This window comes from Ambystoma mexicanum, chromosome 2q, assembly GCF_040938575.1.
Source record: "Ambystoma mexicanum isolate Mex_15411 chromosome 2q, UKY_AmexF1_1, whole genome shotgun sequence".
Classification (NCBI taxonomy): domain Eukaryota; kingdom Metazoa; phylum Chordata; class Amphibia; order Caudata; family Ambystomatidae; genus Ambystoma; species Ambystoma mexicanum.
In genome coordinates this window covers 1,353,814,702-1,353,836,915 of record NC_090924.1, presented here as the reverse complement: position 1 = coordinate 1,353,836,915, position 22,214 = coordinate 1,353,814,702, and the positions used below count along the sequence as shown (strand labels likewise).

At 48.1% G+C, this 22,214-nt stretch overlaps 1 protein-coding gene across 6 annotated transcripts in view; it reads left to right on the top strand.

Annotated features, from left to right (window-relative positions):
- The window catches only part of TCAIM (T cell activation inhibitor, mitochondrial), a 722,456-nt gene that overhangs the window by 94,871 nt on the left and 605,371 nt on the right, over positions 1–22,214 (top strand). For 3 of the 6 annotated variants that reach the window (XM_069648822.1, XM_069648823.1, XM_069648825.1), the window contains exon 3: positions 6,595–6,730. In XM_069648822.1, the coding sequence (XP_069504923.1) occupies positions 6,595–6,730 (136 nt within the window). Of the gene's footprint in view, positions 1–6,591; positions 6,731–22,214 lie in introns of all 6 variants that reach the window. The other 3 variants (XM_069648827.1, XM_069648820.1, XM_069648821.1) reach the window with 1 other exon arrangement.

The following is a 22,214-nucleotide window of genomic DNA, read 5'->3' as shown; positions in this document are numbered from 1 at the left end:
CCCGTCGGCAAGGCTGTGATCATGCTCTGTAAAGCTTTCAGGGAGATAGGTGCTTCTAGGCTGTCTCTCGCGTCCTGACTCAACACCAGGAGAACTATCTCGTCCAATACCTCCACTAAGTGAGTCCTCGGTGCCCGGTGTGCTTCCCTGTAAAGGTCTCCGTTCCCTGTAAAGGTCTCCGTAAAATTCCAGGAATGCATTGTACGGACCCTCCTAGGTATGATATAGGTCCCCCTGTTTTGTATATATGGCATGTATGGGGTCCTGTTTCTCCTCATTCTTATACAGCCATACCAGCAACTGGCTGGTCTTCTCCTCATGTGTTGCCTTTCCGTGTATTTAGCAAAGCTATGTTTGCCCAGCCTCTCCCAGCATTCTATACATTTCTGCTTTAGTTCTATGATCTTATCTTTCGTGCCCATGCCCGGTGATGGTCCCTGAGACTGTTCAAGTGTCCGCACCCTTTCCTCTGCAGCTGACAAATCCATATTGACGTGTGCCTGAACACTGCTCGACCCTGCAAAGGCTGCCCCTCTTACCACCACTTTCAGTGCCTCCCAAAATTAACCCGCGCTGCGCACACACTGCCCACATTATGGAGAACGTACTCAGTGATGCTATCCTTCATGCTGTCACAGAATGGCGGATCCTTCAACGGCTCTCCTCTAAGCCTCCACATAGGTATTGGCACCTTAGGAAGCGCATATTGCCATTGTAGGCTAAGCAGGCGTGATCTGATAAGACCCTCCCCTTGTACTGACTATGCATGATGAGATGTGCTAATTCGCGCCCCACGAACAAATAGTCTATTCTCGTGTGCACTGCGTGTGGTGCAGAGTATTGCTAATAGTGTCTTGTGTCTGGATGGCGAGCCCTCCAGGTGTCCGCAAGGGCGAGTCCAGGAGCCTCTGTAGTGACTTAGCCGGTGGAGCTGGTTTGGTGTATCTGGTGTTTGATCTGTCCAGCAGCGGGTTCAGCGTGCAATTGAAGTCCCCTCCCCACATCATATTACTGTCCCTGTATGGGCCTAACCTGGGGTACAGAGTTTGAAAGAATTTAGCTGCTCCGTTGTTAGGGGCATACATGACATGTTGACTAAACACGTGTCCACCATTCTGCCCTCGTTGTCCATCCTAACGTGGGTGACCTTAAAGGGTACCGAGGGTGCTATCTATATCAGGACTCCTTGAGCATATGTGGAGTATGTGGAACCAAATACCCACCCCCTCCATTCATTTGCCAGCAACGCTAGTTTTTCAGCCGTGAGGTGTGTCTCCTGCAACATGGCTATGTCCACCCTGGTTGAGGTACGAATAAACCCTATTTCTTTTCACATAGGCGTTCAGGCCCCTCGCATTCCAAGTGAGGACATTTACTGTCCCAGACACTAGCTATTATCCCCTCCTAATGGGCATATCCGCCTTGATGCAGCACCATGCACTGCTTCCTTCCCATGAGGTGATGCAATCGTAACAGTCTTGCTACTAAGCCACCTAAACCTACATGCAGACAGGCCCCTCACCCACAAAACTTCCCCAACTATGTACAACTGCCAGCAGCGTTGCCTTTGCTCAGGCATATCCGCTTCTCGCATTCGCCCCTAGCAGACCTACTTGGGGCTAATGCACAGCGGTTGGGCCCAAAAACAAGTGCCCACAAATAAACAACTTGGAGGGTGTGGCGGCTGCAGGTTCGAGCCCATTTGACATGGTGTAAGATGCTGACCAATGAAAGTCCCTGCCTTGAATTATTAAGCAAAAAGTAAGCAAGCAACCACAATCTGCTCCGGGATGAACCATTCTCCTATCCTAATGAACATTGGTTTAACATAACGTATATGCTTCGATACGGATTAACTGGGGCACAGCGTGTCACTTCTTGTACTGTCCCCTAGGTGTTCCTGTCCACTGGTTGTGTTGAGCCTCCCTTCTGTCTCCCTTCTTCATCCTCTCTGCTTCCGCCGGGATCTACCTTCTCCCTGTCCATCCATGCCTGCGCCTCCTCTGGGAGGTCACAGAACCATGTCCCGTTCTTGTGTATAATCTTGAGTCATGCTGGGTAGATCAACATATATAGTTCAGTGCAACGGCACCCGAAGCCTAGATTTGGCCCCTGTGAATTGTGCCTGGTTCTTTTGCACTTGGAAGGTGTAATCGGGGTAGATCGCCAGTTGTGCTGATGCTCTTTTCAATTCGCCACCTTGCCTGGAATAGGACAGTATTTTCTCCCTATCCTTGTAGTTCTGGACTTTAGCGATAATTGGTCTTGGGGGCGCCCCAGGGTGGGGGGACGTCTGCACAATGCTCTGTGTGCTCTCTCGATTGTGAAGCCCTGCGTAAGATTTCCAGTCCCAATTTCCTGAAGTTGCATGTTTTCAGTATATGAGGTGGGGTCTGATACCTCTTCCCCCACCGGCAGGCCAACAATGCGATGTTGTTCCTCCTGGCACATCCCTCCGCTTCTTCCACTCTTTTCCAGCAAGCTGACCTTTAGCTGCAAGACATGGCCCTCGACATGCGTCTTGCGGAGCGCGCCAGTATTCACCTTAGTCTGGGTCTCTAAAGTGGTTGTATGTTCAGCCAGATTCCGCACAGTCTGGTGCAGCAACCCAACGTCAATTTGTACCGCTGCAATCTGCGTTCCCAGAGAGGCCTTCAAGTCTGCTATTGCCAGCAATACTTGATTATGCAACTCCATTGCCTCACCCCACTTCTCCTGCGCTAGGTCCATGTCACCCCCAGGAACCTGCTGCCTGGTCCTGGCAAAGCTGTCTAGTGTGGATTGGTTGGGTTTTGTTTTAGGCACCTTGGTAGGGATCCAGCCTGTGAGATTTGCTAATGTATAGCTGCAATCGCTCCCTTTCCCAGGCACCTTATGTAAGGAATCTGGCGTAACTCAGTATATCCTGGTTGTGGCTATACTATGGCCCAGGCTCCTTAAATGTGCATCAGAAGGTTGAGGTTAACGTAGTGTTCCGGGTGCCGGTATTACTTGCGCACCCCAGTGAGTTTAGTCCATTCTCAGCAGATGTGCACCCAACAGACTTCCCCCTACAGTCATAGGCTCAGATCTTCCCCTTACGTTGCACCTCGATTGGTGGCTGGCTGTTAGCCATCTGCTCCAGCAAAGATTGAGCCTCTTGTCTCATCAGGGTCATAAGGACTGCTTCTCTGAATCACTACACTTCCCGGGTCCGCCCAGTCAAGCCAGTTATTCAGTTCCCAGTTATTAATCCATGGAGCGCTTACGTCTGCCTTGTTCAACACAGAAGCTTTCCCTTTCTAATCTGCATCACTGCCTTGCACCACGGATCAGCCAGCACACGGTCTTGCCACTTATCCACTGTACAGGGGCACAAAATGTGAGGCGGCTTGGGGCCACACTTGTCTTATGCCCGTTGCTCCTCCCTTGCTGCTGGAGCTCTCTCCCTCTGAGGCCTCACCGGTGTGGACGCGCCGGCTCCCAAGCTTCTAGCTCCTGCTGTGAGTGCCCATCTGCGGTCCACCACTGCGTCTCAGTCTTCTGATGCCTCTCGGATAGACCGTGTGTATGTAGCGGGCCTCTCTCACTCTCCTGGTCACCAACACACTCTCTGCCTGCTGCACCACACGGCCGGCCGCTTAATTCCTGGCGCCGACAGCGGTCTGTGTCTTCTTAACCCTGCATGTCCCTCTGCGGTCCGCCGCCTCTACCGGATCATCAGAGGCCTCCCAGACAGTCCGCATGGATGCATCGGGCTTCCCTCGATCTCCCAGGGGTCCACCTCACTCCCACCGCTTCATTCACTTGCGGCCGCCATCTTCATTTCCAGAGCCGACTGCCGTCTGTTTATTCCTTGCTCCTCTACTCTGCTCCGTCGCTGTCCCTGAACACCTCTTCCCAGCTGGCTACTCCGGTCCGGTTCTCCCAGTCTCACCAATTTGCAGCCTTCTTGTCACATTGGAAACTTGCTTTTATCGCGGATCATTGTGTATCTGGCAGGAGCGGCCGTAGGAGACCTATACCATGACTGCAAGCCATGCCCCCACCAGATATGACCTTTAAATGTCTTATCTTTTAATGAGATGCCCAGGGCATGGACGCCCTAGGAGAAGTTACATATACGGGACTAAACAGTCATGTGACAAGACACGCAACTGTCCGCAGTGTTACAGTGGCAACTCCTCCTCCCAGGAGCAGAAGCTCAGGTATGGGGAGCAGGTGAGGGCCTAGTGCATGGGACCGCACAGGTATTATGTGGCGCATCAGCGGCACCCCATGCTTGGTTGTGGTTGATGGAGTGTGAGAAACCTGAGTTTATTCCCATTACTAAACCCCTTAGATCTTCTACACAGGTGGCCAGGGAAAGGCCATCGCTATTGAATCCCGACCCTGGGGGCGGAGAAGCTAGGGAGGATCACGTGGGTGGAGTACACTTGGGGAATAGAACTGGGGTGCCATTGGGCGAGACATGGTATTCCCCTTTTCCTGTTAGGGACCAACCCTTCCCCCATCTTCATGGGCTGTTACGAGCCTGTTCCCCTCCATTCCCCCATTTGACGCTTGACAGTACTAGCATGAGGAAGAGGCAACTAGGAACAATAAAGACCACGCTCTTTTACCACTCTGGTACTGGGACGAAGAGGATGCCTGTTGGGAACTGTAAAGGTCAGGCATGTCCCGTTGATTGTGGTCAGACAGGGCTGATTGGACATCCACACCTGCAGCCTGTCAAGAGGTTGAAGGTGTATGAAAGGAGGCAAGCCCAGCAGTATGAGAGACAACAGGGAAGCCTTTGCGTGGAGAAGCAGCAGGAGCAGCAGCAGGAAGACCGGTGCAAGTGTGGCGTGGGAGCTGGGGCTCTGTGCAGCAAACCGAACATTAAGAAAGGAGCTGTGTGTAGAGGCTGTCCCTTTTATGTGCGCTCAAGATACTTGTTGCCCTGTGCTGAGACGTGGACACAGGGTTGGCTGAGGGGCAGGTGTGATACCCTTCACGTGAAAAGCAGAAAGGCGCTCAATCCCTGCTGCTCTGAAGCCTTTGAACGCAACCAGTGAGTTTCTATCCACTGAGAAACCCGGTGCGCAAGTGTTAAATTTGGGTGTTCGAGGAATACTTTGTATCAGAGTATTCGCATGTGGGAGAAAACACGTTTTTGAAGGTCTCCCAAGGTTATACATTACTTTTTAAGTACATTAAGGAAATATCACACCAAGGATTAAACTAAAGGTGTTCTGACTATAAACCATATTCTTTTTAAATATCTAACTGAATGAAAGTGCAACCCGTATCTATTGATGAACAAATGTAGTATAAACTGTTTAATGAATATCGAACTGAATGAAAATCTTTACAAGGGCAACCTGTGCCTATTGAAGACCAAACTGAGTACAATGTATGTTTCTTGAATACTGAACTTAGTGAAAACCTCACAAAAGAGCAGAACTGTTATATACTAAGTTCATAAGTCCAACAGAATTTACAATTCAAGTAAAGTCATTAGATGCTGCATACTAAAATGAATGATACTTTATATCCAAGTGAAATCAATTGTGCTATATCATAAAGAGATAGGAACTTTAAATATTGAAACAAAGAAAGGTATATTGAATACCAGACTACATGAAAACTACATCTAATAGGAAATTACATTAGGAGCAGAAATTACTGAAGCTTGAAGATTATTTCAACAGTCACAATGTCTACATACAAAGAAGACACGAGTGACAACAGACTTTAAAGAGACAAAGGATATTATTATTGTGCTGCAATGAAGTCTTGGGGACAGGAGCCCTGAGACTTGCTGCTGAAATGAAGTCTTGGGGAAGGAAACCCTGAGACTTGAACAATTTATTTTCTTGAGGTCACGGTTCTTTTGTGTTCGGAACTGTTACTTGAAACCTGTGGAAGGGAACTCTGAGTATTGGTTAAAACTGTATTATCCTGAACTCAAGGGTTGTAACTTTGAAACATGTTGTAGGAACTGCTTTATACTTGAGGAATGGAGCTGAAGGGAAGCTGCGAGTAGGAAGAAGCTCCGATTTGTATGCTGGACACAGTTTCTTTTGGTTCCTGACATCCCTACACATTGTATAGAGTAGTTGTGAGGGAAAGTATAGGTTTTGGATACAGACAGGGTCTTCAGTTGAACGCCCTGACTCAGACATTGTTTAGTTTTATTTAGGTAAGGAAATCCCACCTTAGCATAGGGCAAGTTAGGCCTTTTTCCATCCTGACATTTACGTTAATAAAAGTGTATTCTGTAAATATTGAATCTGTTGTCTGTGTCTTGCTTCACAGAAGGCAAATGAAGTTGTTAATGACACAATGCGACGTTGACCTATTTAATTTTAAAGCGCTATCTGTGTATTATCACGAAACTCATCCGAAGGATGTCTTCACAATAAACAAAAATAAAATAGTATTAAAACAATAATGTCTGGGTCTGTGTAACTAATAAAGGGTGCACTTCTTAAAACAGGAATAGTTTTTGTACACATTGATCTGGATGTTGTGAAATTGACACTCCAATTCTGATCCAGAAATCCATGGATAACCCAGTTCTCTTGCTAAAGATGTGCTAATGATGTGCCGTGTCTTCCTCTATTTCAGCAGATGGTGTCTGCAGAAAGTGGTGCTGCATGAAGTATTTCAAGCTAGAGCCCTCTCTGGGGCTGATGCGGTCAATGCGCTTAGGCCATTCTACTTTGCAGTACATCCAGACTTCTTTGGCCAGCATCCTCGGGAGCGGGTAAATGCCATGTCTTTGTAATTTCTTTTTATATAGAATCGTTGCATGGAAAAGTTTGAAAAGAATGACTATCAAAGCAACAAAGTGAGTCCAACCCATTGTCTCGCTATTCAGTAAAGAATGTTTTTGCTATAATTATGAGAAATGTGTTGAAAATTGAAAGTACTCTAAAATCCACTATTTTAAAATATACATTAAACATCAGACTTTTATCCCGGTGACCTACTTTTATATTCGACGTGAGTGAACAATAGACGCCAAACTAATTGACTGTTAAGAAGATGACATGTGGTTGCTTTATGCTGTTCTGTATGGATGGTATTACACAATAAAAAACAATTGGCAAAATTAAAAGAAGTGTAACACACCTACCATTGTCTAATCTGTTACCATTTAAGGGAGCATACAACTCTTTCAGTGATATCCTTTTAGTGTCATGTGGGTTATGTAAAGAATCCTGTGGATCCCTCCCTAAAACCCTGCCTAAAGTCTCCTCCCAGGTAGCCAGGGGAGGGCACACCATTCCTGATCCCAAACCTGGGGGTGGTGTACTGCGGAAGAATCACTTGGGTGGAGGCCAGGCCCAGGGTAGTTAGGAGATTCTGTGGGATGAGATGCAGTATTTTTCCTCTGAAGGGAATATTCTTACCCCTATGCCAGAGGAGGTTATGGCTTACTGCCATTTTAATATCTTTCAACCTCCTGCTAAAACTAAGGTTGTAGCACCCAAAGAAAGAATCCTTTTTATCCCCAAAATCACATGTCCTCCTCAATATCAAGGGTACACAAAAAGGAATAGTGAAGTGTTGCCTTCTCTACCACGTCTTCTGTAATAGTTAAACCTTATGGCTCCTCTGTTACAAATACTAAGGGAATTATATCTACCCTTAAAAAGTTATAAGAAGTGAGAAAACCTAACTTTTATAAAGTGAACTACATATCCTAGAATCCCATAGGCACTGAGAAGAAGAGGGCTGAAGAGACATGTAGAAATAGAGAACAGGCAATTAAGCAGCCTTTGCCAGGTCAGGCAATTTACAATATTAGCCTGCACCTGAAATCAATTGCCCCACCTAGAAGGCATAAAAGGCTGCAGCAGGATGGGGAAGAGAGAAGGAGCTGGGAAAGGAGCTGGAAGGCTGGCAGAAGTAGTAGGAGAAGAGCACGAGGCTGGCAGTTAATGACGAAGTGTGATCACTTAAGGGATGCCGGGTCAAGGAGAGAGCAGATTTCACCTGTAAGTTCTGAGAGCTCCTGTGTTTACAAACCCTGCCTTGCCGTGGCTGCACTGCGACGTGCTGAAAGTGAAGGTCGTCCTAGAAGCGCCTTGTGGCTGTAATTGCAGAGTCGTGCTGAAGCCTGAGGCCTGTAGCAAGAAGCAAGCCGAGGGACAGAGGAGTACAGGAAACTCCAAATTGGCGTGGCAGGACCGAAGACACCCATGCTGCAGAAGTCCTGAGGGCACCTAAAGCCGTAGAAGAAGAAGCAGAAGCAATCGCAGTGTTCCTGGAGCCAGTGAGTGAAGCTCAGCGTTCAGGTTCACTCTTAAACTCTTGCAGGTAACTGTTACCAACTCTAAAGTGGCTTGATAAGAGTGAAAGCGAGTAGAAGGTGTTCGTCATTGTGAAGTTGTTCTTTAAAATGGGAATATATCACACACACTTTGAGTAAAAGCTTTACTGCTCTCATATGAAGAAAAGCCTGTGATTTCCCATTGTTGAACGTTTTAGTATTACCGGAGTGGTCGCGTGACTCCAATTAAAAGGGAGAATGTTTTCGAAAGTCTCTGGTAACTCTGAAACTAACTTTCACAATTGTTACCAGACTTTACGGCATCAGAGGAAGGTCGCTTGTGACCAATTAAGATTCCTGACCGGAGTAGAAATTATCTCTGTGTAACACATGGGAATACAAACTCTAAATTGAAGATCTACCTGAAAGAGTGGTCGCGTATACCTAAAATAATTTTTCCTTTGAAGACTGAACCTTGTGACTCTAAGAACGAATATTCTTAAAAAGCAGAAGTTGTATTAATAAGGAGAATGAACATTACCCAAGCCAAGAGGCAAACCCTTTTTATAGTGAAGAAAACCCTGTTTAAAGCAATCCACCTAACTTGGAAGTGTTTAATGGTCAAGTAAAGTGAGACACTGTTATCTGAACTTAGTAGTGTGGCAATACATCTTCAAGGTAGCTACTGGAACCAAGAAGCTGTATACAAAGCTGAGGAAGGGTGCTGGGTGCTTATGATGATATGATCTGGCATTTATAACACGCCTATACACAAGTGTTTCAAGGCACGATGAGGCAAGGGAAGGGAACAGAGGGAAGACAGACAGCGATCTTACTAGGCCAGGTGACATTGAGATTGCGCAAGTGCAGGGGAGGAAGGGAGGGGGAGAAGTGCGAGTACATAGGATAAAGGACAAAGAGCTAGGGATCTTGTTCTTTATGCAGCACCTGAATCTCGCTGAGGGATTGAATGGCTCTGATTTGATTAGCCTGCTGAACAGAACCCCATTTACCTGAACCTAGGGGACAGATTTCGGCACCATTATCGGTCCGCAAGGCCAACGGGAATGCCAAATGGCAAGGGGCGTATTCTCTTCGAGCCGCTAGCAAGAGTGGGTGGAGGTGCCAGTGGAAAATGCCTCATTTTTTAAAAAACTAATTAAAAAAAATAAAGCCATGGATTTCTTGGCTCTGGTAAATGGGGGACTGTGGGTGGGTATATTGGCTCTAGGCCGTATGTACATTTGTGCATTGCCTTTACATTTAGAATATCATTTGCTAATCCCATGGCCTGCGAAACTGACCCTGATGGCACCACTTTCTAGGCATTTGTTCTTCGGATGCACCTATGGAAATCCTATATTATCCTCTGGGCACCAGTTTATAGGCTAAAGGTTATGCAGAGATTACAGAAAGAGGCAAGCTGCCCAGGGGATGGTCACTTGCAATTCAATAAATTAATTAATCTTTATAACTCGTTTATCACCAGAGACCAGTCTCTAAGCGCGGGAACAGGATTCGACCCTGTGTTGCTCTGCGTTGTCTTGCTTGCAAGACAAACGCGTTGCCCTGAGCTATCTTACCGAGTAAGCACATCCCAGTCCCACCGCCTGCCCCTGATCCCCCCCTACCCTTCTCCTTCAAACCCATTCAGGAAAAAGCCGTCATCAACATAATGAGGAACATTAAACCCTCTAACTGCAAAGGTGATGCTTGCCCAGCCTCCATTATCAAAGACTGCGCAGAACCGCTAGCTCCCTTCCTAACAGCCTTTGTAAATGCCTCCTTTACCACAGGGATAGTCCCTGCCTCCCTCAAGGAAGCCTGGGTCCGCCCTCTTCTAAAGAAGCCAACGCTCGATCCCCCCTCCCCCAATAACTACAGACCCATCACCACTGTCCCGTTCCTCCTCAAAATATTGGACAAAGCAGCCTACCTGCAGGTTCAACACTTCCTTGAAGAGAACAAACTCCTCGGTCTCCGCCAATCTGGCTTCCGCCCCAGACACGGAACAGAAACCGCCCTACTTGACTTGAAAAACCAGATTGACGATGCGAGAGACTTGGGCAAACCTGCACTTCTCCTACTCCTAGACCTCTCAGCGGCCTTCGACCTTGTGGATCATGGCGTCCTATGCCACCACCTCACCACCACGGCCAAATTCTCCCCTGAGGCCACAGCATGGATCACCTCCTTCTTACAAGACAGAACCATGCAAGTATTCTCCGACTTAGCCGCCGCATCACCAACCACTATACTCTGTGGGGTGCCCCAAGGCTCCTGCCTCTCCCCCACGCTATACAACATTTTTACACGCCCCCTCTTCCTCATCCTCGACGCCATGGGCATCTCATACACCAACTACGCCGACGACACACAAATCCTCATCACTCTCACAGGCAACTACAACACTGACTCCCTAGCCCTCAACAACCTTTACAATACCATCCAAGCCTGGATGGCAGACAATGGTCTATGCCTCAACACTGACAAGGCGGAACTCCTACTGGTAGGCTCTCCCGACACCCTAAAAAATCTAGATGCCCAATTCAGTCACTTCACCATTGATTCCATTAAAATTCCAGTCTCCGACTCTGTCAAAACCCTGGGAGTTTATCTGGATTCTAGCCTATCCATGGACAGACAAATCAATGCAATTGCCTCTGCAGCGGCTTATCATGCCAAACTTATCAATGCAGTCAGACCATTTCTCTCCAAAGAGAACTGCACTAACATAGCCAGGGCCATCACCGGCTCTAGGCTAGACTACTGTAACGTACTCTTTCTAGGAACCTCTAATAAAAACCTAGAGAGACTACAAGTAATACAGAACAACGCGCTCCGGGCAGCCCAAGGTATTGCAAAAAGAGAACACATCTCTGAGGCCAGAAAACTAGCCCATTGGCTCCCAATAAAAGAAAGGATACTATTCAAAACCCTGACATTGACCCACAAGTGCATCCACCTTACTGCGCCTGCATACCTTTCACAAAGCATACACCCTGTCTCCTCCACTAAGCCAACCAGATCACCCTACACCAACATGCTCTCAGTGCCTCTAGTAAAAAAAAGTAAAAGCGGGCGGATCCAGCTTCCCTTACCTGGCGCCCGCGCACTGGAATGCCCTACCACACACTATCCGTGGAGAGGCCTCCCTCACCACCTTCCGCAAAACGCTGAAGACCACCCTGTTCATTTAAGGCTAGACATACCAGCACGATTACCTCATGTATATTGTATCATATGATCAAAAGCAATATCTGTAACAACAGTACGTCATCCTGCAACATTTACAATGTGTCAACATCCACTATCCTACCTGTACCATGTAACTAAGTTCATTGCAAGTAACAGCGCCTCAATGCCCCTGGGCTGCTTGTGCGCTATATAAATGTAAATAAAAAATCTTCCTGCCCTTTTACAATTCCCAACCGCTGTTTTGTCTATGCAGCGAGCACAGTACTCACTGGGCATGGCCACCAGCAATGACCACTGTGCATTTTAAATATGTTCGCTGTGTCCTGGCCAGAACTGGATGGCCATTTGCTATAGATGGTGCCTCAAGGGGGTGGCTTTAAAAACTGGGTCCCGAGATGACCTGCCAGCGTCTCATAAGACATGACAAATAGCAAGAGGGGGAGTAGACAGTTTTATCTCGTCCCTCTCTGCTCCTTCCAGTGATAGATAACCTGGTAAGATTCCCATCATAATCCTAGTACATTATGTTATGTTGCCTGCACAACGGATCTCTGTGTTAGTGATCCTATTACATTTTCCTGGACAGACCATTATGATATTCCGTTCACTATCATCTACATACCTAAAGCAAAAAAGGTTCCATTAGCAAATGACATTGCCACTACACTGGCCTGGGACTGAATGTCTAAAGACTAATTTGCACAATCTCTAACAGATTCCCCCATTATGACCACCTATGCAGCTACATATAGCGAACCAAATGAACATTTAGTGAAAGCTAATTGATAAACTGGCTTCCATCGTCCAAATCCAGGCACCAACATACATTAACCAAGAAATAGTTTACACCTGAACTAAACATTCACTGTTGCAAAGTAAGAACTGCAGAGAGAAGATGGCGACGTACTAATATCACAGAATCCCTTGAAACTCCTGGAGAAACATCAACAGTATAAAAAGGAAGTATTGAAACCATGGAGATTAAATTGATAGCCCCTCAAATACCTCCAAGACACTGTTCTCGGTCGTTAGAGATCTCAGAAATGATGGGTATGCTATTTCACTGCAATCATAAACGGTACGTGTTCTGTAAATAATCTCTTGATCACAAAGAGCACCAAACAATTTTGGGATGTAGACATAATCAAGAAGATCCCTATTTTTCTAAAGCTATAACTGTCCCTCTAGGAAGAACTCAACATTCCCTCGGAGCTCAAGCTGACCCTAGGGAATGGGGCAGCGATAACAGGGATAGCGGGAGAAATGTCCCTTAACTAATCTCAAAACTAGTTGTCCAAAACACATAAAAGGCAATTCAGGGCCATTCACAATTGTTTATACCACTGATAAAAATGGGATTCATTTTTGGATGTCGCAGGACTCATCCATCTAGCATTTAAAGGGGGTATTGTTTTATTCTATCCTCCCTTCAGAGTGGGTAAATGAGATCCTTCTTGGATCAAAATATTGCCGACTGTAGCCACCTGCGACCATCCCACAAGCCATGCGTTATAGTCACAGGAATTTTAAAATAAAGAATACACAATTGAGGTAAAGTGTTATCTATATAGCAAAGTCAAAAGCGATATACACAGATTCAGTCAACCGGTTTCAGTGACATGTAAGTACTTTCTTTAGGACCATCAACAAAGGGGGTATTATTTTAATGCAGATCACTTTATTTACTTGTACAGTGGCAGGCCAGGCGCAAGTTTAAACACCATATGTGAGATCTTATAGCATTTTTTGGTCTTCACGTCTGTGGTGATGTTTACTTGGCCAGCCACCTGAGTTAAGCGCACTGCTTGTGCAACTTTCATGCAGACGCTGGTTCAGTCGTTCCTTCTGCCTGCTGAATTACACTCTTTTTACTTTAACTTTTTTATTCTTTTATTTTTCCCTGTTGCCTCCCAGCATTGAAAAAAATAAAATAAAAGCACCACCCGGGGAAGGGCCTCGGGTGCCTGGGACATCAGGCCGGGATTGTGTATTCTCACCTACTGTTCCAGCCACCGTATTGACTGAGTGCCTGTAGAAATCAGGACAGTAGGCGAAGTGGAGTTTTGTAGACCTTTATTACACAGTGTCTTAACCAAGGTAGTTGAACTCCAGGTTTGACCCCACAGTTACTTCACTGTGAGTAAAAGGCACCAGGAGTTCCTCTTCTCTTTGAGTGTCTCCTACTCTCACGGACCCGGATAGGCCCACCAGTTGCTCTCACTCTCCTCTCCTTCTCCCTGCAAAAAGCAACAAAAACGCCATTAGGCCAGTCCCTTTTATACCTGGGGTTTGGAGGGAAAAAGGGCCAATCGGGGACAACTTCCCTTCCCCCCTGTCTGATTGGTGGGGACCCTAGGCACCCACCCTCTATGAATAGTGCTGCCTCCTCCCCACCTCCTCCTTTATACTGGCTGCCTGGTTCTAGCTTCCCCTCCCTGCTGTCAGCCACACCCCCTCCATTGGCCCCGCCCCCCCAACAATGTGTCTCCCTCGAGACATGTCTCCCGGAGGCCCGTCCTGCTTGAGGCCCCAAGCCACCGTTCTGGGTCTGCCCCACATGAGGTAAGGAGGGGGTTCTGGTGGGTTGCCCCTGATGGGTCCTTGCCCAGCTGTCTGGCGCACCTCCGACACCGAATGGTCGCCACGAGTCGGGCTCTCCAGTTCCCGAGCCTCGCCGCCGCTCACCGCCGGAGGTCGCCGAGGTATGCTGCGCTCGCGGGTCTCCCAGCCGCAGCGCCAGTGAACCCGGTCCTCGTGGGCACACGCGGCGCTTCGGCTGCGAGCACCCGCGGCGCCGCGGCCGCAACGCCGGCACCGTCGCGGGACGCCGACAAGGCTCTCCCTTTAACAGGGACGCCTTCCCGGCGCCCGCGTTCGGCGCCGCACACGCCCGCGGCACAGCGGGCTCCTTTGGCCGTGCGTCCCGTTTTCCCCCACCATCCACCCTCACATCCTCACATACCCCCACCACAGATCCAGGCCGGTCGGGCCGGATCGAACTCCTGGACAAGTAATCCGCCACCAGCTGAAAGCTGGCGGGTCTATGCAAGGTAACGAAGTCGAAGGGTTGGAGGGACAGGAACCACCGTAGAACACGTTGGTTGGAGTCCTTGTGTCTCGCCAACCACTGCAGGGGTGCATGGTCGGTATACAACGTAAACTTCCTCCCCAGTAGGTAGTATCGCAATGAATCCACCGCCCATTTAATGGCGAGACACTCCTTTTCGATAGTGGAATACGCCAACTCATGCGGAAGAAGCTTCCGACTGACAAAACAGATCGGTCGCAGGAACCCGTCTACCTCCTGCGTCAGGACCGCCCCCAACCCCATGCCAGAGGCATCCGTCTGCAAAAAAAAATGCTTCCGGAAGTCTGGGCATACCAACACCGGGTGGGATGATATACTGTGCTTCAGTCCCTCAACGGCCAATATGGCGGCGTGATTGGTTGACAGGTCTGGGGAACCCCCGATTTTCAACGCCTCGGTCAGCGGCGCAGCCAGGGAAGAAAAACCGGGAATAAAGCGCCTATAGTACCCTATAAACCCCAAGAAGGCCCTAATTTGTTTTCTGTTAGTTGGTACTGGGATCCCCTGAATAGCCTCGATTTTGGACACCTGTGGCCGAATCACGCTGCCACCGACTATATGTCCGAGGTACTTGGTTTCCTGGGTCCCTAGTACCGATTTCACTGGGTTGATGTGGAGTCCGGCCTGGGTCAGGGTGCCGACCAACTTGCGTAGATGGGTTAGATGGTCATTCCATGATGCGCTGTATATCACGATGTCGTCCAGGTAGGCTGCAGCGTATTGGTCGTGGGGCTGTAGGAGGACGTCCATCAGCCTCTGAAAGGTGGCTGGAGCCCCATGCAACCCGAATGGTAGCACTTTATATTGAAAGAGCCCCTGCGGTGTAGAAAATGCGTTTTTTTCTTTGTCAGATTCCCGTAGTGGTATCTGCCAGTATCCCTTGGTGAGGTCCAAGGTACTGAGATAACGGGCAGCACCCAGCCTTTCCAGCAGTTCATCCATCCTGGCCATGGGATAGGCTTCGTATTGGGATATCAGGTTGAGTTGCCTAAAGTCCATACAAAATCGTACAGCCCCGTCTGGCTTGGGTACGAGCACGATTGGAGAACACCACGCACTGGTTGAGGGTTCAATGATATCCAACCTAATCATTTCTTCGATCTCTTTCTTAATGATCAACCTTCGGGCCTCTGGGATCCTGTAGGGTCTCAGCCGGACTATCTGTCCGTTTAGGGTTTCGATACGATGCTCCATTAGGTCGGTCCTTCCAGGTAATTGGGAGAAGGTGTTGCGGTGTGGTTTGAGCGTCTCCAGGATCTCGTTCTTCATGTGTTCAGTGCGTGTTACACCCCACTGCACCGCATCCAATTGGCCGGTCGCGTGTAACGACCCCGTATCCTGGGTGGCCAGAATATCGACCGGGGCAGGCTCGGCCCATTTCTTTAGTAGGTTTATATGGTAAACCTTATATGATGGACTTCGGTCAGGTTGGTATATCCGGTAATTTACTGGTCCTACCACGTCCTTCACCACATAAGGGCCTCTCCACCGAGCCAACATTTTGTTCGTACTGGTGGGTAGTAACACCAGTACCTTATCCCCTGGTTCTAGCTTTCTTAGGCGACAGCCCTTGTTGTATGTCTTCTCCTGTCAGTCTTGGGCTATGTTTAGATGGGTTTCCGCTAGTCCCCTTAAAGTAGATAGATGGTTCTTAAGGTCCTCAGCGTACTCGGTGAGGGATGTTTCCTTAATATTTTCCCAATCCTCCTTAACCAGGTCTAGGATCGTTCTGGGCTGTCTTCCAAACAGTAGCTCGAATGGGGAGAATCCTGTCGAGGACTGGGGGGTGTCCCTTAATACCATAAGGATCAGGGGTATGATTCTATCCCAGTCCTTCCCCTCTGGGCCTGTTACCCTCTTCATCATTTTCTTTATTGTTTGGTTGTACCTTTCCACCAACCCATCCGTTTGGGGGTGGTAGACTGAGGTACGTAGACGTCTGATCTGTAGTCTTTCACAGACTTGTCGCATGACAGCTGACATGAAGTTGGTACCCTGATCGGTGAGGATTTCGGTGGGTAGGCCTACCCGTGCGAAGTAGGGGATGAGCTGGTCACATATTTGGTTAGCCGACGTCCCCTTTAGGGGGAAGGCCTCGGGGTACCGGGTGGCATAGTCCACCACGACCAGCAGGTATCGATATCCACGACTGACTGGCTCGAGCGGGCCTACCAGATCTATACCTATCCTTTGAAAGGGTATGGTGATCAAGGGCATCCGCTGCAGAGGCGCTTTGGCTGGCTTTTCCCCACTTGTCAACTGGCAGACTATGCATTCCTTACAGAATTTCGCCACCTCCCCATAGACCCCCGGCCAATAGAAGCGTTTTAGAATGTTTTTCTTTAGGGAGGCCATGTGGCCGCCACAAGGGTGATTATGTGCCAACTGGAGGACAATGCCCCTGTGTGTTTTGGGTAGGAGTAGTTGTTCCCTCCGTGCACCTCCCTCTTCTTGGTAGACCCGATAGAGTAGGCCCTGTCTAGATATAAAACCGGCTCCCTTGGCCAGGTCTGGGTCCCCATTCGTGATGGCCCTTTCGCGGGCCAATGTTAAGGTAGGGTCCGTCAGGGTTTCTCCCCGGATGGAATCCTCATGGTCCTCCAGGTTCCAGGCTATCCGTTGGGTGGCATACATGGATACGCACTGAGCAAGGCGAGCTTCCCTTCTTTTCTTAGTGGGTCTCTCTCGTCCCTGGGTGTTCGGGGGGATGGGCTCCCTGGCAAAGGGTGCTTCTTCCCACCATCCCTGGTCTAGGGCTTTGATAGTCTGGTGGAAGTGGGGTAGATCGGTCCCAATCACCACTGGGGCGGGTAAGGAGGGGAGGACGGCAGCTCTCATCTCTGCAATGTTAGGGCCCACCTCTACTGTTATGGATTTCATGGGGTAGGTCCTTACATCCCCATGTATACACCGGATCGGGATACTAACATTGGCGAGGTAAGGAGAATCACTTACGGTTGGTAGTACCGCCGTCTGTCGACTTCCACTGTCGAGTAGGGCCCTGGCTTGGTTCCCGTCTACCCGGACGTCCATCTCGTAGAGACCTTGGCATCTTGGTCCTTGCTCGGTCCTCATGAATCCGATCTCCATCGGCTCGGTGCCTCTCTTCCGGGGACAAAACCGGGCGATATGGCCCCACTCGCCACAGTCATAACATTGCGGTTGTCGGTATCCCGTGGACAACTGGGTGGATAGCGGGTCGGGACCGCTCCTCTTCTCCTCGGATCCAGACGGGCGTCCTTCCGTTGCTCTCCACTTGGGAAACCCTCCTCGCAGGCTCTTGGTTGGGAGGGGTTCCAATGGTGGCATTGGATTGCGAATGGGAGATCCGACTCTGAAGGGTTTACCAGTTCCCCCTGCCTTTTGGTAGGCCGACGCGATGTTCACCGCCTCAGATAAGGTGAGTCTGTGATGTTGTCGGACCCATCTTTGCATCGGAAGGGGTAGGGCCTCAATGAACTGCTCGAGGGTGACTTTATCTAAGACATCTTGGAGGCCTGTTCCCGGTACTTGTAACCATTTCTCGGTGAGGTCCTTAACTCGGTAGAAGAGTTGTCGGGGGTTCTCCCCCGGTTTGAGTTTAGTGTCGCGCAGCCTCATTCTGTAGGCCTCTTCGTCAAGTCCCAACTGGTCCAATACTGCCTTTTTGATTTCAGCGTAAGGCGTAGTTCCGTTTGGGTTAACGGCCTGGTAGGCACCTTGCATGATGCCAGACAAAAGGGGAGCAACATACTGGCCCCAGCGGTCCACCGGCCACTGAGCGTTTCGGGCGATTCTCTCAAATGTGGTGAAAAAGAAAGCCGGGTCTTCACCTTCCTTGAATTTTTGCAACACTGCGGAAGGGACCATGGGCTGGTTTCGGGTGTCGGTAACAGCATCCGTCAGGTGTTTTATAGTCTCTTGGTGTTGGTCCTGAGAAGTGGACTGCAGGGTTCCTTGCAATTGTATGGCCTGTTGAAAGGCTTGGCGATCAGCGGCCGCCTGCTGGGCCTGAAGTTGGAAGAGCTGTTGTAACTGTTGTTGCCCTTCTGACAGTGTCTGTATTATTTTCTCCATCGCGTTCTCCTTATCCTGCCGACTACGCCACTTGTAGAAATCAGGACAGTAGGCGAAGTGGAGTTTTGTAGACCTTTATTACACAGTGTCTTAACCAAGGTAGTTGAACTCCAGGTTTGACCCCACAGTTACTTCACTGTGAGTAAAAGGCACCAGGAGTTCCTCTTCTCTTTGAGTGTCTCCTACTCTCAGGGACCCAGATAGGCCCACCAGTTGCTCTCACTCTCCTCTCCTTCTCCCTGCAAAAAAGCAACAAAAACGCCATTAGGCCAGTCCCTTTTATACCTAGGGTTTGGAGGGAAAAAGGGCCAATCGGGGACAACTTCCCTTCCCCCCTGTCTGATTGGTGGGGACTCTAGGCACCCACCCTCTATGAATAGTGCTGCTTCCTCCCCACCTCCTCCTTTATACTGGCTGCCTGGTTCTAGCTTCCCCTCCCTGCTGTCAGCCACACCCCCTCCATTGGCCCCGCCCCCCCAACAATGTGTCTCCCTCGAGACATGTCTCCCGGAGGCCCGTCCTGCTTGAGGCCCCAAGCCACCGTTCTGGGTCTGCCCCACATGAGGTAAGGAGGGGGTTCTGGTGGGTTGCCCCTGATGGGTCCTTGCCCAGCTGTCTGGCGCACCTCCAACGCCGAGCGGTCGGCACGAGTCGGGCTCTCCAGTTCCCGAGCCTCGCCGCCGCTCGCTGCCGGAGGTCGCCGAGGTATGCTGCGCTCGCGGGTCTCCCAGCCGCAGCGCCAGTGAACCCGGTCCTCGTGGGCACACGCGGCGCTGCAGCTGCGAGCACCCGCGGCGCCGCGGCCGCAACGCCGGCACCGTCGCGGGACGCCGACAAGGCTCTCCCTTTAACAGGGACGCCTTCCCGGCGCCCGCGTTCGGCGCCGCACACGCCCGCGGCACAGCGGGCTCCTTTGGCCGTGCGTCCCGTTTTCCCCCACCATCCACCCTCACATCCTCACAGTGCCCTTCTCCGGTGCGAATCCAAGATATGATGTAAGAATGTGTTTCTTTCGAAGGTCCACATTACATTACATAACATGACTAGGTTTGGAACAAAGACCACAGACATTTCTGATGAAATCCAAAAGGCAGGCCAACACTTCCTGCCATAATACCTCTAACCATTGATTTAATAACTACTCCTATTTCTTGCTAACTGGTGGGCTTGGTGAGCTGACATTACCTGCATCTTGCCAGAGTGCTGTTTCCTATATGAATTCAACCATTTTCTCTTTAACAAGGAGAGGTGGTTTGGTGTATAGGTGTGTGTAACATTTGTCCCGGAGGATAGCTCAGTGGCAACGTGCTCGCCTTGAAAACAAGACGACACGAAGCACCACATGTTGGATCCTTGGGTCCGCGGTTAGAAACCTCTGGTTAATAAGCACGTTATAAATATGCAACAAAGACAAAAAGAAAAAAGAAATCCTGTAACAGCGCCTCGATGCCCCCGAGCTGTGTGAGCGCTTTAAAAATGCAAATAAATAAATAAAAAATAAATAAATTTGTGTAAGGTTTTGTTAATCCTTTCCTGAAAAGAAACTTTACGGTCATTCCTGGGTATCTCTGAGGTTCTCTCTCGCTGATGAAGTAGGAGAGCCTGAAATCTGACTGCAATCCTGCCTTCATTATCCCCTCTCCCATGTAAAAATATAAGTTATTATTATGGTTAGGAGTAACCATTCTCCAAGCATTGACACATTGTGAACACCTTGCTTTCAGAGATTATGGGTGAATCATTACTGGTATGGGTGTGCAGCAAAGATTTAGATTTAGTAGAAAATTCCATATTGATGTAAGAGTAAACACAGCATCTGATTTAGAAAAATAAAATTGTTAAAATGACTTTTGGCGCTAACCTTTTGGTGAATACCTTAGATAACGTTTCCTGTCCTGCTTTGATGATCAATAACTTTGTGTGTGCTGCATTCTTTTGTATGACTTCTTCTGTCTGAAAGACATTTGTAGTCTTGTCTGTTGGTTGATTTTCTAATAGCTTGTTATTTTTTTTAAACTTTTTTTCTTGTGTTTTAGTTTCTTACAAATGTTTTACATACATCTTCAAATTTCATCTGAAACCAATTCTCGTCACTATTTACGTCCAAAGGTGACTTTAAATAAAATACAATATTGAACATATTCAATTATTTGTCCATGTTAATTATGTTCAATATTTTGTCTAAAAAGTTCACTCCAGCACAAACCATTGCTGGTTTATCTCCCAAGAGGAACAGACTCATTTGTCTGCTGTTAAAATCTTGACATTGTTAACATGTTCTGAGAGGAATATTGATCTTTCTACAGTCAATGCGGGACATGCCGTCATAAGATGTTTTAACTGTTTAGATACTCTCAGGGAATTTGCAAAATCAACATACAGTGTCATTACAGTGCTGTTGTTTCTGCGCATTTAGACGCTCCTTTGTTGTTAAATATAGATTTAACCATAGGCGCAGAAACCTATTTTGATGCTATCTGCTCGGAAATGTTTGCAAATATTTCAGGGTTGTGTTTAAAGCACGATGTTCAGATGCCAGATTTAGCAGTGTTTTATATTGTGCTCTTTGGTGGAGAGTCCCAATCTAGTCCTGTTTTCTTAATTTATCTTTTACCCTGCAGGGGTTGGTCAACAATATTTCCAACAACGTTTCCCGATGCCCAAGATGGAGCAAGCATTTTTCGTTCCATTTGTATAAAATGCCTATTTGCGTTCCAGTAGCTGATAGGTTTTGAATTTTATAGGGAGTTGCTGCATTTGTCATTGTTATTTTCCTTAGCAGTGATAATGTTTTCCATACAGATTGTAAACCTAATTCAATTCTGATGGCACCCATTAGTAGACTCTTTGGCAATTTGAGAGTTGTTTTCCAAAACCTTCCCTCGAGGACATTTCAACTTGTCCACGAGAGATTTAAGCTTGCTTCACCTACATATGTTAGAATGGGAACTACCTTTTGTTTATAGAAGGTAAGAAGCGGTATCAGTGAACATTTTCTGTATCTCATGTGCAGTATGGACCCTTGTGAGGCTAGCATTTTAGTTTTGTGTTGTAGTTCCTCGAGCCAGATCTTTTCTTCTATTGATTTGTTAAATTTAATGCTGAGGTAACGAATTGACTACCAGCGGCAGTTGTTCGCAGCCTTTTGTCCTTCTAAAATGTGTTCCTTTTTTCCCAAGTTAATATCCAAATGATAATATTTTGGATTTTTCGATATTGATCACAAAGTCATTACTTGACATGTAGTGTTGTAGTGAGTCAAGTAATTTCTATAGTCCAATCTGCGTCTGATCCAGTAATACTAGGTCACCTACGTAGATCATAGAGGATATTGGGTGATTATTGTTCTTTAGCGGAAAGGTGTTTTTCTCTTTTAATACCATAAGCAAGTCTGCCAAATATAAGTTGAACTGGGTTGCTGCCAATGGGCAACCTTGTTTGACTCCTCTCTCGATGTTAATTTCTCTTGACAAATCTCCTTCATTATTTAGTCAGATCCGCATGGTCGTATTTGTGTGGAAGGCTTCAACGGCTTGTAGAAGATCATTGGGACAGCCCCAAGGCTGTAGTTTCATCCATAATTTGGATCTGTTTACACTGTCAAAGGCTTGTTTAAGATCGATAAATGGC